General features: G+C 44.3%; 1 protein-coding gene across 1 annotated transcript in view; it reads right to left on the reverse strand.

Annotated features, from left to right (window-relative positions):
- The window catches only part of LOC126249008 (dihydropyrimidine dehydrogenase [NADP(+)]), a 288,548-nt gene that overhangs the window by 164,012 nt on the left and 108,228 nt on the right, over positions 1-16,308 (reverse strand). The window contains exons 3-5 of the mRNA XM_049950599.1: positions 12,537-12,707; positions 9,005-9,166; positions 644-825 (exon numbers count right to left, since the gene is read on the reverse strand). Coding sequence (XP_049806556.1) covers positions 644-825; positions 9,005-9,166; positions 12,537-12,707 — 515 coding nt within the window. The remainder of the gene's footprint in view (positions 1-643; positions 826-9,004; positions 9,167-12,536; positions 12,708-16,308) is intronic.

A 16,308-nucleotide genomic window follows, 5' to 3' on the forward strand; every position in this document is an offset into this window, starting at 1 on the left:
CTAGTCGGACGAGTCTCGTTTCAAATTATATGGAGGGGATGGACATGTACGGGTGTGGAGACAACCTTATGAAGTCATGGATACTGCATGTCAGCAGAAGACTGTTCAAACTAGTGGCGGCTCGGTAATGGTGTGGAGCGTGTGCAGTTGGAGTGATATGGGACCCCTGCTACGTCTATATACGACTCTGACAGGTGACACGTACGTAAGCAGTCTGATCACCTGCATCCATTTATGTCCATTGTGCATTACGACGGACTTGGGTAATTCCAGCAGGACAATGCGACACCCGAAACGTCCAGAACTGCTACAGAGTGTCTCCAGCAACACTCGTTTGAGTTTAAATACTTCCGCTGGCCACCAAACCCCCCAGACCTCAACATTACTGAGCATATCTGGAATGTGTCGCAACATGATGTTCAGAAGAGATCTCCACCCTCTCGTACTCTTTCGGCTGCCGTGTATGTTTCATGGGGTCAGTTCTCTCCAGCAATACTTCAGACATTAGTCGAGTCCATGCCACGTCGTGTTGCGGCACTTCTGCGTACTCGTGTCAGGTGTACCAGTTTCTTTGGCTCTTCAGTGTAGCTTGTGTGTGGAGTGAGCTGCATGACGTGGATTGTGGCAAAGATGTACAAATTACCTGAGGCCTCCGGTGTAGCTCTGCTTCTCGAAGATGGTGATGTCGTTGTAGCCCATCCTGGCCAGGTAGGTGGCGCACGACAGAGAGGCAGGCCCGGCGCCGACGAGTGCTATCTTTGCGTCGGCGAATTTCACGCTCTGCCCAGGGGCCTTCGTCTGAGCCAGTTTCATCTTCTGAAATACCTACAACACACGCAGCGAAAGAATGAAAGCAAATAGTATCCCAGAAGTGGACAGAAGAAAAGTAGCAACAAGTATCATGAAAGAGATTGTGGAAATAAAAAAATTAAAGAAAATGATCTCAAATTTGCGACCATTCCACGAGTACATTATGGATTGTTCGGTTACACCGTCTAATTTACTGTTCAACTTTTCGGTTAGTTATGCCATTTAGTTTGTACTGTGTGCCAATTAGATTTGCAGCCACCACATGCCAGGACTGTTATTAGCTGAAATACCTTCTTCTAGGACTGGAGACTGATGTGTGCGGGAAAACCTGACCAGTTCTACTGAATGAGGATCACAGCAGCGTGAGGCCGACCATTCCCAGCTCAGGCGTCGTCAGGTCAAGGCAGGAGCGTACGACTTTCGGCCACGAAATTAATAAATTAATATACACTGTCTCATCAAATGTATCTTGGCACCCCCATGTAATAGGGAATTTGTAGTTTCCTCATCGCCACTCTAATGTCTTGCATCGCAAGGGAGAGGATGGTGTTATGAGTGGCCAGTATCGTCTTTCTACAACACAAATGCACATGTGGATTAATACGGTTCTTTATTTACACGATCGCAAAGTTGTTACTTAACTTGAATAGAGTGCACATGTTGTTGGCTCTGAGCACTATGGGACTTAACATCTATGGTCATCAGTCCCCTAGAACTTAGAACTACTTAAACCTAACTAACCTAAGGACAGCACACAACACCCAGCCATCACGAGGCAGAGAAAATCCCTGACCCCGCCGGGAATCGAACCCGGGAACCCGGGCGTGGGAAGCGAGAACGCTACCACACGACCACGAGATGCGGGCGCACATGTTGTAGTACATCCTCATCAGTAATAGTCCTCTTGCAGATACGAGGCGTGTTTTTTTAAGTAAGTACCGTTTTGTAATTTCAAAAAGACGTGCTAAGATATCTCAATAATTTTATTTTTACACGAATCTACACACTGACGCCATTGCAGTCTGATTATTTCTTGTTTACGTTGTGTACTGAGTGTTTAAGATGCCTCCGAAAATCGTGAGTCCCGCCGACTGCGAAGTACGGGCTGTTGTAAGATTTCTTAGTGCTTAAGACCTAAAAGCGATCGATATTCATCGTGAGATCTGTGTAGTTTACGGAGGAAACATTATGAGTGATGGAATGGTAAGAAAGTGGGTGAGAGCATTTAAAGATGGCGGCACAAATGTGCATGATGAACAACGGAGTGGGCGTCCTTCAGTCGTTAGTGGAAGTTTGGTGCAGGAAGTGGACAATAAGGTGAGAGAAAACAGAAGCTTTACGATTTCCTCCTTGCGGGATGACTTTCCTAATGTTTCTCGTAGTGTTTTGTATGGCATTGTGACCGAGCATTTGAATTACCGAAAATTGTGCGCACGTTGGGTACCGAAAATGTTGGCGGATGTGTACAAAACCAAACGTTTAGACAGTGCATTGACTTTCCTTGAGCGGTACCACAACGACGGTGATGATTTCTTAAGCCAAAATGTTACGGGCGATGAAACATGGGTGGCCTACGTCACACCAGAATGAAAGCAACAGTCCATGGAAGTTGAACACGGGCATCGTTTTGCTGCAAGACAATGCCCGTCCGCATGTGGCGAATCAGACCAAAGATCTCATCACATCTTTTGGATAGGAAAGTCTAGATCATCCTCCGTACAGCCCCGATCGTGCGCCCGGTGACTACCATATGTTCCTGCACTTGAAGAAACACCTGGGCGGTCAGCGTCTTCAAGACGATGACGAAGTCAAAACAGTGGTGATGCAGTGGTTAACAAGTCAGGCGGCAGACTTCTGTGAGGAGGGTATTCAAAAACTGGTACAACGTCATGACAAGTGCCTCAATATTGACGGAAATTATGTAGAAAAGTAGATTAAGGTACAGGCTTTCATGTAAAAATTTGCTATTACAAATTTCATTCTCTCTGCTAGTCCCGCTATAGGCACTAATCTGGTCGCTGTGTACTGTCGTAACCCACAATGTGAATTGAGCCCAGACCGCGAAGATGCTGACAGTAGTCAACTGGACTGTGAGTTAATGACGCCCTCCGGTCAGTGGCAGCGGCCTAAATACGTGCTGTCGAGAGGGCGCTGGCGGCGTGTTGCTTGTCGGTGTTGCTCTGGCCTCTCTCGTGATAGGCGCGCTTGATCCAGAGTGTACTTTCGATCTTCGCTCTAAATCTTTGCTGGCCGATGTGCTGGTGATAGCTTACGCCAGTACAGACTTGACCACTAGATCTCACAAGACGTGGACCCGCTATTATTAAAGGAGATGTGGAGTGTTCTGTTGTCAGTAGAGAAGTAGTAACGGCAGAATGGGTCAGTTATGGGAGCTCAGTGACTTTGATCATGTACTAGTTATTGATGTCACCTGAATAATAAATCCATCAAGAACTTTTCAACTCACCCAAAACTACCCATGACAATTTTTGATTATGCGTGTTTGAAGTGGGAGGAAAAAACCACAGCTATACCCTGACAAGGCAGACCTCATGTACTGATGTAAAGGGACCCCTGAGCATTGAGGAGGATTATTATAAAGAATCGCATGAAATAAGCCGAAGGAGTCACTCGTGAGTGCCAAAGTACTACCAGCAGTCCAGCTAGCACAATGAGTGTGTGTGCAGAGTTAAAGAGAATAGGGTACAATGGTCAAACAACTCCTCATAAGCCAGAGATTTCAGAAGTCTATGCGACTCTCATGGTGGTGTAAAGATTGACTCCACTGGAGAGTGTATGACCGGAAACGAGTGATTTGGGTTGTTGAGTCACGCTATACCATATGGCAGTCCGATGGAAGATTCAAAAATGGTTCAAATGGCTCTGAGCACTATGGGACTTAACATCTGTGGTCATCAGTCCCCTAGAACTTACAACTACTTAAACCGAACTAACCTAAGGACATCACACACATCCATGCCCGAGGCAGGATTCGAACCTGCGACCGTAGCAGTCGCGCGGTTCCGGACTTCGCGCCTAGAACTCCGATGGAAGGGTTTGGGTTTGACGAATACCTGGAGAACGATACCTGCCATTATGTGCAGCGCCAGCAATGAAGTACAGAGTAGGTATATTACGGTAGGGGTTGTTTCTTGTGGTCAGTGTGTTGTCCCCTTATTGGCTTATGGAAACGCTAAATGCGACAGGATATGAACACATTTTACAGCATTATGTAAGTCGTACAGTCGAGAAACAGTTCGTAGATGATGATTGCTTGTATCAGCATGACAATGCACCCTGCTATAAAGTAGCATTTTATAAGGCAATAGTTCGTCGCCCAGAATCCCGACCTAAACCAAAGAGAAACATTTTGGGGTGAGTTAAAAAGTCGACTTCGCTCCAGACCTCAGCGTCTAACAATACTAACTTCTTTGATATCAGATGCTGAGGGAGAATGGGCTGCAATTCCCCCACGGACTTTTAGACACTCGTTAAAAATGTCCCTAGCAGAGTTCAGGTCACCATAAGGTTGGACACACCCCATGTCAATATGCGCTACTAGATGTTCGGATACTTTTGATCAGATAGTGTAATTTTCATACCGGACCAAAATCATTCACAACCTGGATACATGAAAAAGCCTCTAGATAAGTCAATATTCATCTGACGTACTTTATTCACCACTGATCATTAAAATTGCAACACCAGGAAGGATAAAAAATAACGAAATTTTACTTCTTGTGCGCCTACCTAAAAAAGTAATTCGTGCTGCCGACAAGGGATCTCAGATCGATTCCATATTCCTAGATTTCCGGAAGGCTTTTGATACCGTTCCTCACAAGCGACTATTAATCAAATTGCGTGCATATGGAGTATCGTCTCAGTTGTGTGACTGGATTCGTGATTTCCTCTCAAAGAGGTCACAGTTCGTAGTGATAGACGGTAAATCATCGAGTAGAACGGAGTGATATCTGGCGTTCCGCAAGGTAGTGTCATAGGCTCTCTGCTGTTCCTGATTTATATAAATGATCTAGGTGATAATCGGAGCAGCCCCCTTAGATTGTTTGCAGATGACGCTGTAATTTACCGTCTAGTAAAATCATCAGACGATCAATTCCAATTACAAAATGATCTAGGGACTATTTCTGTATGGTGCGAAAAGTGGTTCAAAGGGTTCAAATGGCTCTGAGCACTGTGGGGCTTAACAGCTATGGTCATCAGTCCCCTAGAACTTAGAACTACTTAAACCTAACTAACCTAAGGACAGCCGGCCGGAGTGGCCGAGCGGTTAAAGGCGCTACAGTCTGGAACCGCACGACCGCTACGGTCGCAGGTTCGAATCCTGCCTCGGGCATGGATGTGTGTGATGTCCTTAGGTTAGTTAGGTTTAAGTAGTTCTAAGTTCTAGGGGACTTATGACCACAGCAGTTGCGTCCCATAGTGCTCAGAGCCATTTGAATCATTTTAACCTAAGGACGTCACACAACACCCAGTCATCACGAGGCAGAGAAAATCCCTGACCCCACCGGGAATCGAACCCGGGAACCGCGAAAAGTGGCAATTAGCACTAAACAAAGAAAAGTGCGAGGTCATCCACATGGGTACTAAAAGAAATCCGATAAATTTTGGGTATACGATAAATCGCACAAATCTAAGGGCTGTCAATTCTACTAAATACCTAGGAATTACAATTACGAGCAACTTAAATTGGAAAGACCACATAGATAATATTGTGGGGAAGGCGAAACAAAGACTGCGCTTTGTTGGCAGAACACTTAGGAGATGCGACAAACCCACTAAAGAGACAGCCTACATTGCACTTGCCCGTCCTCTGCTGGAATATTGCTGCGCGGTATGGGATCCTTACCAGGTAGGATTGACGGAGGACATTGAAAATGTGCAAAGAAGGGCAGCTCGTTTCGTGTTATCGCGCAATATGGGTGAGAGTGTCACTGATATGATACGCGAGTTGGGATGGCAGTCACTGAAACAAAGGCGGTTTTCTTTGTGGCGAGATCTATTTACAAAATTTCAATCACCAACTTTCTCTTCCGAATGCGAAAATATTTTGTTGACACCCAGTTACGTAGGGAGAAATGATCATCATAATAAAATAAGGGAAATCAGAACTCGAACGGAAGGATTTAGATGTTCCTTTTTCCCACGAGCCATTCTAGAGTGGAACGGTTCGATGAACCCTCTGCCAGGCACTTAAGTGTGAATTGCAGAGTAACAGTGTAGATGTAGATGTAGAGGTACGGTATAGTAGGAAGACTCTCTACTCCCGCCTTACGGGAAGCCACAGCAGTGGCCACCGTGTGCACAGTCAGTAGTGTTTCAGAAGTCGTCACACTGTCCATATGGATCTCTGTCTTTCTGCAAACAAGCGCGTTTATTGACTTAAAATACTTGAAGTGTCTGTACGGTCCTGCACAGCCGAATGTGTCCTATCGGGAACTAGTCGCGTGAGACGATTGAGTTCCTGCATGATGTTGAATACAGCCCCCAAGAAGCTATGGGGGCCAATATTCGAATGATAATCGTGGGATCCCGACCAACGCGAGCGGCGATATTACGGTACGTTAAACAGCAGTCGCGATAAAGCATGAACCTGCCGCTGTCGAATCCCAACATCTGCTGGTAGAAGTTTCTCCATCTTTGTGATTTTGTCACAAACAAACAACATTTAAAAGCGATATATGAATGAGAAATATGCTGCGCAATTTTTCTGTATAAATAGAGAATGTAAATGACGTTACTCCTACTTATTACGTGTTTCTGTGCTGAGATGTTTATCATATAGATATCCAAGCACGTAATGTATTATTTGCCAAGTTTGCGTTTAAACTGCTAGCAATGTAAGTCTTTCGCATACTAAACAACAAACAAAAGATTAGACATGCCGTTTCTACATAATGCTGATAGTGGCCAATTATACAAGATTTTTCATAACTGTAAGTGTTCGAACAGTATTTTAGTAAGCGCGAAGATCCTAAACAATCCATAACTGTTTGACTGCGACGCAGTAATTGCTATGTAATTTGTATGCAAGTGAAATTATTGTTTAAATTGTTTGAGCAGAGTATATAGATGAGATTAACGACTTGAATATCGTAGCCAGTATGGTTGTTGGCATCCCAGACTGACGTTCATCATAGAACCTTTCATGGTATACACCCAAACCGTGTCGGCACACCACAGTAAGAAATGTTTATCAATGTACAGTATTATCCTCTGCGGGACAAATTCCAACAACTTAACAGCAGAGGGGAGGCTACATTAAGAATTAGACTGTTTCAGGAATCTTACTTTTAGTAGATTGCGTCACATGAGTTTCGTCTGGTACACAATCATGTTAACGGTATCGGCCGGCTGTACAGTAATAGTGACAAACAGCAGGGACGGACTGTCGTGAGCCATCCAGAATAGAGATATTAGTCGATCTAAACTGCAGCAATTGCTAGTATGAGTCGTTTGTGCTCACAAGCAGTCGTCTTTCTTTTCATTTTTACTTCTCATATTGCATCATTTATGCTATTACTTCAGAATTATAATTTGTAAGGAGGTATACTTTAGCAACACTAATGGCTCTTCTCAAGTCCAGAGGTGGTACCCAGCTGCTTGGCACAGTCGTATTAATGTAGAAGGTGTGGGCAGTATGTTCGACGATAATAAATACACCGCCATGGTACGGAAAAGTCTGATAATTTGTTTCCACTGTTGTGTATGTTATCTGCGTTGATCAGTAATGGCCTTAAGTGAAGACGATTGAGAAAACCGGTGAAGATTTTGCTATCATTTCATATCCTTGAATCAATTAACTCGATCACGTATATTTTAAAATAACAGAATAACACGATGTAAACCAAGCCGTCCGAATAGTGTCGAAGATATACGGTGAAAGTATTTCTAAAGGAAGAAGAAGAAAAAAAGAAATATGCACCAGGTTTTGGTGAATGTGCAACAATTTAATGTAGGTACAGTACTGTATTGTAGTAAATGTGTGCACTTCCGACAGTAAAAGACACTTTTGTTTAGAATTCCCAAGCCATGCACTAACTATCTGCGGGACGAAATATTAGACGGAGTATTAGAGCAGGGAAGGAGACTACATCGAACCTGGAGCCAATTCAAATGGATTCATACATGACGTGTGAATCCCCACAGAGGGTCTCTCCCCTTGTACATACGTCTGGGAACACAAATGAATAGTAAAGACGGTCTTAAAAAGAGTAACAATTAAGCGAAAGACTGAGAGGCTAGAAACGCTGAAGAAAAAGACGGAAGCCACTAAATCCAAAGAAGCACGAAACAAGATAATTCTAGAAAGGTCCATCATTGTCTCCAATTACTGTACAAAGTGGCCACGCGGGATTAGCCGAGCGGTCTCAGGCGCTGCAGTCATGGACTGTGCGGCTGGTGCCGGCGGAGGTTCGAGTCCTCCCTCGGGCATGGGTGTGTGTGTTTGTCCTTAGGATAATTTAGGTTAAGTAGTGTGTAAGCTTAGGGACTGATACCTTAGCAGTTAAGTCTCATAAAATTTCACACACATTTGAACATTTCTACAAAGTGCCGTTGTCCATTAACACAAAAGGTATGGTATTCCTAGGGAGAACAATATCACAGAACAAATTTAAGCTACAACTACACTAAGGAGACAAATGTCATAGGATGCCTCCTAATACCGTGCCGAATCTCCTTTCGCCCGCCGTAGTGCAGCACCTCGACGTGACAGGGACTCAAGTCGCCGAAAGTCCCCTGCGAGGCATGGTGAATGTAACTGTATATAACGCAGTGTCCCTATCCACTAAACGGCTCACTATGAGCAGTCTTATGGCCCACTGTGAAAGGTACTAGGGAGACGTATGGAAATTAACCCATGACTTTGGCGTGCAATTTGGTGTTCGGCATTTACAATCTACTACTTCTCTTTCTGTCACCGAAAATATTAGGGTGACGGAAATTTCTTCAACATGGGATTCTAACTGGCGATCTTCCTGGTCGATCGTCGTCGTTTCAGCGTTTCTAAGCGAAACGTGGAACTCTAAACATTTCCTTCTTACAAGCCTAAAGTGAGGCATTTCCTCTGCGTGCTCTCACTTGGACCATTATACCAACAGATGTACTGTGAAGCAAAATCGAAAGCAGAGATGAGGTTTTATGAGTGTAAGTTAGAGTAATGCGATACAAGTACCTGGACGGCGAAATGCTGCAGGCCGGAGATGTTGATGGGACCCTCCTCGGACGCCTGCAGGTTACAACCGCCCACGCAGAGGTCGCTGGTGGGGCACACCATGCCGCACGTCAGCCCCAGAGGGTTCTCGGACAGGATGGTCTTCGCTGCGCCGTAGTAGTTCTGGAAACACCCGACACTTCCTTTGTTCACCGACAAAGATGTTAATTTGTAATATGCTTTAATTTAATAGGTCTAGGAAGCAAGATCCTGTGCTATGTAAACAAAAGGTCACAAATAATAGTTTCGTGTACATTCGAAAACATACATTCAACTACTTTTGCACACGATTGCCTCCATTGTTGAGATATTTATTGTTGCACAGAACCTTTTTTGTTTAATTCTCTTCATCAAAATTTACAGTCTGTGACGATAACCAGTTGATTAATAAAGAATGAACCTTTCTCTCCACTACAGAGTGAAAGATTCATTCTGAAAACAATCCGTTAGGTAGCAGTTAAGTCACTTCTCCGCAATAAAACCTGTGCCGGCAGCACTTGAGGACGAAGAAATAGAATTTATCGAAATCAATTTGTCGAAGAGTTCAAATGGTTCTGAGCACTATGGGACTCAACTGCTGAGGTCATAAGTCCCCTAGAACTTAGAACTACTTAAACCTAACTAACTTAAGGACAACACAAACATCCATGCCCGACGCAGGATTCGAACCTGCGACCGTATCGGTCGCGCGGTTCCGGACTGTAGCGCCAGAACCGCTCGGCCACCAGCGGCCGGCTGTCGAAGAGTACATAAAAAGCTACAGCTTGCATTTGATTACATGAAGACAGTGAAAAGTATCAGATTGAGAAAGGAGTTAAGCAAGAGAATTCTATTTCACCCAAACTATTTTCTGCAGCCTTGGAGAAGGGATAGACAAAACGTATCTTATCTGAACCACCTTCGGTGTGAATACGCAGAGAATGTACAACCAGTACACCAATAGTAGAACAGTAAATATTAATTATGGATCGATAGAAACAATTGACGAACTTCATAATTAGGACAGCTATAAAGAACAATCGGATGAGCACTTAGAGAAGTAAACAGAAAGATAAAAAAGGGCTGGAGTTCATTTTGGAAACTGAATGCTGTGTTCACAAGTAAATTTCCAATCCACCACGGTCATTAAGCAAACAGGCGAACGAGCAATAGAAAGATGTATGTTGGGCATAACAAGAAGGAACACAAGTAAAAAAATGAATAAGAGCAAGAAAACAGGAGCTGAGGGAGTCATAGTGACTGATAGAAACTGAAATGGAGTGGGCCATGCATATAGCTAGACGAAATGATGAGAGATGGACTACGGTGATTCTGTGGTCGATTCGTCGTGATAAGAAAAGGATTAAAGGACGACCTGTTGGAAGATGTATTCACGACGTAAATAAACGATAAAACAAACGTTTGTGCGAAAAACTGGAGATCATAGTAAAAAGCGCGCACACACTAAGCCGACGAGGCTCAACGAACGACAGCCAATGGATTCGGCTGAACTTTGGTCGGTAACGCATTGGCGTTCAGTCTCTCATCCTTACCAAACCAAGGGGCTGGGGTAAGGGGTTCGGTCATGTGAAACCTCGGTTTTCTCTGACAACTTGTCGATGTTGACCCCATTTTGTTATTGCTGTAAAGTAGCGTTTTGATTACAATTTCATTGGTTGATATTATGAGGAAAGAAGAGGATTTTGTAGTCGTCGCTTGTGCAGCATTTATATTACTGTAAGAAGTTGATCGTCAGAAAAAGAAAAATAAAGTAGGGAATAGTTTGATGCGACAAAATTAATTTCTGACCTTAAAGCTGAACTGGAATGTGGGCTATTTCATATTTTTTTCCGAATGAAATCTAGAGATTTAGGATTGTTATTTAATCGTGTACACTCAAATCTCCAAAGATGACACTTCCTTTACGAAGATTAATGATCATTTGAGATATTTCGCTACTGGGGATTCATATGCCAGTTTAACGTATTTTTAAACGCAATTAATACACACCCGTTCAAGAGACACGACAAATCGCTACTGAACCAACGAACATTCGATCTGTGTCCTTCCTAGGAGAGCGATCCGGAGGTCAACTCACCGCCAACGTTTTGATGTTACCGCCGGATGTCCGAACTGCAATCAAGACCAACTGCTTCGCTGGCTCTACTTTGCCGCCTGTACACACTAAGCAAATCTCGACCACCGAAGCGGTTGGTTGTCGTTCGCCTTTCTAGACGTTAGTGTGTTCGCGCCATTATAGGCAACGAGGGCCAACAAACCACAGAGATTGGATTCTGTGAACGTAGGTCACCAATGCATCGGCGCTCGGCTTCCTAGCCACACCAAACGAAGTTCTTGGGGCCAAACGATTCTCCCATGCGGAATTGCAGTTGGCTCTGATAACTTGCCGGCGTTGCTCCCGGTTTGTTAATATTATGAAGTAGCGTTTTAACTGCAATTTTCCGGCCGCTGTGGCCGATCGGTTCTAGGGGCTTCAGTCCGGAACCGCGCGACTGCTATGGTCGCAGGTTCGAATCCTGCCTCGGACATGGATGTTAGGTTTAAGTAGTTCTAAGTCTAGGGGACTGATGACCTCCGATGTTAAGTCCCATAGTGCTCAGAGTCATTTAAACCATTTCATTTAACTGCAATTTCACCGGCCGATATTATGAGGGAAGAAGAGGATTCAGCAGTCGACGCATGTGCAGGATTTATTTTACTGCAGGAAGCAGATCATCAGAAAAAGAAGAAGAAGAAACTACGCTGATGGCCGACCTCACTTTTAAAAAACAGGGAACAGAGTAGTGGGACCAAATTAACGTCTACCTTAAAGCTGAACTGGAGTATGGGATATTTGATAATTTTTTCCATTAATGAAGACTACAGATTTCGAATTCTTATTAAACTGTGTATGCTCTAAAATGTCCAAAGATAACACTTCTTTTAGAAGAGATGTACCTGCAGCAGATAGTAAATATTCACTTTGTTCCTCTCTGTCGTTGACAGCGAAAAGATGTTAATAAGGACACCGTTGTCTTTTTCACACCGTGATATCACTTTCTAATAGCTGAGTTATTTCCCTCCAAGCGTCTAGTCTTTTCAGTTTCTTTTTATTATCGCAGCTCGTAGGGGCCCATAAACATTCCTGTTCACTATAAAACTCTGTCAGCTTTAATGCTCTCTCCATATTACACTCCATAGTCCAATATTTTAAACACAATAAATACACACCTTTTCCAGATCAGGCATTGCTTGCAGGAGAACCAGCGACTGTTGAAATTAAGCTTTTCAGGAGAGCCACAAGTCGCATGCAGAATATTTTATGGACTGGTTTCGCGCTTTAACAGATAACCACTGTACATTAAACTGTGAATTACAGAGTTTGGGGAGCTCTGGGAGACACCTAGACACAGCGGTCTATGATAGAAGGCTGATGGTGACATCCCGCCACAGCAATGCACGCAGAAAACGTCTAGTGGGTCTGAGAATACGGTAGGTGAAGCTTGGGGCGCACCTGGTTGGCGATGCTGGTGATGAAGCTCTTGACGTCGATGCTAGTGGGACAGGAGAGCTGGCAGGGCGCGTCTGCGCACTTGAGGCAGCGCGCTGCCTCCCTGAGAGCGCCACGCTCGCTCAGCGTCGTGTGCTTGATGTCGTCGAAGTTCTTCTCCAGCGGCCTGCAACCCTAAAACACGCACAACCAAATACACTCTTCATACATTCCACAAGTTGCACAGGGCGATATGCCCAGCGTCTACATCTATTACTCCATTAGATAGAGATCTACACTACTGGACATTAAAATTGCTGCACCACGAAGGTGACGTGCTACAGACGCGAAATTTAACCGACAGGAAGCAGAAGCTGTGATATGCAAATGATTAGCTTTTCAGAGCATTAACAGAAGGTTGGCGCCGGTGGCGACACCTACAACGTGCTGACACGAGGAAAGTTTCCAACCGATTTCTCATACACAAATAGCAGTTGACCGGCGTTGCCTGGTGAAACGTTGTCGTGATGCCTCGTGTAAGGAGGAGAAATGCGTACCATCACGTTTCCGACTTTGATAAAGGTCGGATTGTAGCCTATCGCGATTGCGGTTTATAGTATCGCGACATTGCAGCTCGCGTTGGTCGAGATCCAATGACTGTTAGCAGAATATGGAATCCATGGGTTCAGGAGGGTAATACGGAACGCCGTGCTGGATCCCAACGGCCTCGTATCACTAGCAGTCGAGATGACAGGCATCTTATCTGCATGGCTGAAACGGATCGTGCAGCCACGTCTCGATCCCTGAGTCAACAGATGGGTACGTTTGCAAGACAACAACCATCTGCATGAACAGTTCGCCGACGTTTGCAGCAGCATGGACTATCAGCTCGGAGACCGTGGCTGCGGTTACCCTTGACGCTGCATCACAGACAGGAGCGCCTGCGATGGTGTACTCAACGACGAACCTGGGTGCACGAATGGCAAAACGTCATTTCTTCGGATGAATCCAGGTTCTGTTTACAGCATCATGATGGTCGCATCCGTGTTTGGCGACATCGCGGTGGACGCACATTGGAAGCGTGTATTCGTCATCGCCATACTGGCGTATCACCCGGCGTGATGGTATGGGGTGCCACCGGTTACACGTCTCGGTCACCTCTCGTTCGCATTGACGGCACTTTGAATAGTGGACGTTACATTTCAGATGTGTTACGACCCCCTTCATTTGATCCCTGCGAGATCCTACATTTCAGCAGGATAATGCACGACCGCATGTTGCAGGTCCTGTACGGGCCTTTCTGGATACAGCAAATGTTCGACTGCCGCCCTGGCCAGCACATTCTCCAGATCTCTCACCAATTGAAAACGTCTGCTCAATGGTGACCGAGCAACTGGCTCGTCACAATACGCCAGTCACTACTCTTGATGAACTGTGGTATCGTGTTGAAGCTGCATGATCAGCTATACCTGTGCACGTCATCCAAGCTCTGTTTGACTCCATGCCCAGGCGTATCAAGGCCGTTATTACGGCCAGAGGTGGTTGTTCTGGGTACTGATTTCTCAGGATCTATGCACCCAAATTACGTGAAAATGTAATCACATGTCAGTTCTAGTATAATATATTTGTCCAATGAATACCTCTTTATTATCTGCATTTCTTCTTGGTGTAGTAATTTTAATGGCCGGTAGTGTAGAAACAATCTCGGTAGCTGGTCTTACCACTGATCCCAGAGGACTATTGCGGTATGCATGTGCCTCGTGACGTACCGCAGAACATGCGCTTATCTAGTCGCTAAATGAAACAGCAACCTGCCAATTAACTTCTCTTTCGGTATACTGATTGTAATGAAACTTTGTGTAACACTTACATAGCAATAGTAGTTCACCATTCCATTTGGAAGTTGATATCTTGAATACAGAGCTGTTAAAAAAGAAGGAACAGATTTCAAACATTTATTGCTTCCAAACTACAAAAGACAGAAATACAGTTCCAACGTTCCTGGAAAGAAAAAATTTCAAATTTTTATGCATTCAATGTGAGCACCACGACATGACAAATATCAAACGGTGGTTCATTTCCTGCCACACACGAAGCTACTGGTCTCTCGTTATCGAATTCACACCTTCAACAATGCGATGTCGCAGACTTTCAAGAGTGTCAGGCATAGGGGGGAAGAAAAATGCGATCTTTTACGTAACCTCACAGAGAAACGTCACAAGGTTTGAGGTCTGGAGACCTGGGAGGCCACCGGCGATGAATTTCATCTTCTGTTCCTCCTCTTCCAATTCAACGTCCCAGGCCTCACACCTTATGACTTTTATCCGTGGGGTTATGTAAAAGACCGCTTTTTTTTATCCCCCCTATGCCTGACAATCTTGAAGGTCTTCGACATCGCATTGTTGAAACTGTGAATTCGCTAAAGAGAGACCAGTTGCTTCGTGTGTGGCAGGATGTGAGCCACCGTTTTGATATTTGTCGTGTAACATGTGGTGTTCACATTGAAGGCATAAAATTTTGAAATTTTCTCTTTCCAGGAACGTTGGAATTATGTTTCTATCTTTTGTAGTTTGGAAGCGATAAATGTTTGAAATCTGTTCCCCACTTTGAATAGTCTAGTATTTGATGCGATATAGAATGTTAATTATATCTCGAAATTTTCCGTATTGTGTAAAGATCAGTTTCCTGATACTCTCGTAAGACGTTTTATACATGTCGTACAGGACCTCTAAGCTAACAGTTTATTGTCAAGTAGTCAGAACATAGCTTTTAACAATAAACGTAGAACAGGTGTTGATTTAAATATTGTCAGAACTTTACTTTTCACTTTCAGTTGTTTTTGGTTAATAATGTATAACTTTTATGCTATCAGAATGTATGGTGGACGAAAGCAGGGTTATATAAAAATGGACCTTAAAATAGTAAATAATATATATGAATTTGTACGTAATGCTGCATAGCCATATAACGGATCAGGTACACTGTATGAGAGGCATTATTTAAAAAGCAGGCGGTATTTTGATCAAGAAAATAATATCTTTACTTCAGTCGTTCGGACACATAAAGATATTGTTATTTAAAGTTCGGTATTTTAAGAGAATACACAAATTCATTAAAAGCTTGTGATTGGTTAAGTAGGTGAAGTATCTAGTTATACGAGGGCAGCTACAACGTTCTTTGGCCTGATTTTGTCTCATCCATCCATAGAAGAGCCTGAAGCCAATAACTTGACTGTTCATACTAAACTGTCGAGGAGTCGGTATCTAGTTTTCATAGAGAAAGGATGTGTCTGCAGTGCTTCTGAAACTTTCAGTAAGATGTTCAATATTGTTTGTCGAGGAATGGTGTGATAGAGAACAGTATAAAGGGGAAATTATCATTAATTTCCGATTTGGATAATTTTTCTTAGAGTTTGTTAACTAAAGTGAAAATTGCGTTTTCTACTACATTTTGCATGTGGAGCACTATCGACACCACGCCAGGCAGTCAGTGTGAAGAGATTGGCAGTAACTCATGTGACTGCCCTGCCAATCCACGCCCGGCTCGAAGACACGCCCACTCCTGTACATGTGAGCAGTGTCACCACCGTGCCTCATAAGAGAACTCCGTACCGACGCTAGCTCAGTGAGATAACACAGTTCACTCGGCACACGCCCATGCCCGAGAAAGGACTCTCGGGTCTCCGACGGCAGTGAGCCGCGCGAACCGTGGCAAGGCGCCCAGACCTCGCGGCTACCCCACGCGGCCACGGTTTAGGGAAATCACGTAAAACCTTAATCAGGATGGCCGGACGCGG

The sequence above is a fragment of the Schistocerca nitens genome, chromosome 3 (assembly GCF_023898315.1).
Source record: "Schistocerca nitens isolate TAMUIC-IGC-003100 chromosome 3, iqSchNite1.1, whole genome shotgun sequence".
Taxonomy (NCBI): Eukaryota; Metazoa; Arthropoda; class Insecta; order Orthoptera; family Acrididae; genus Schistocerca; species Schistocerca nitens.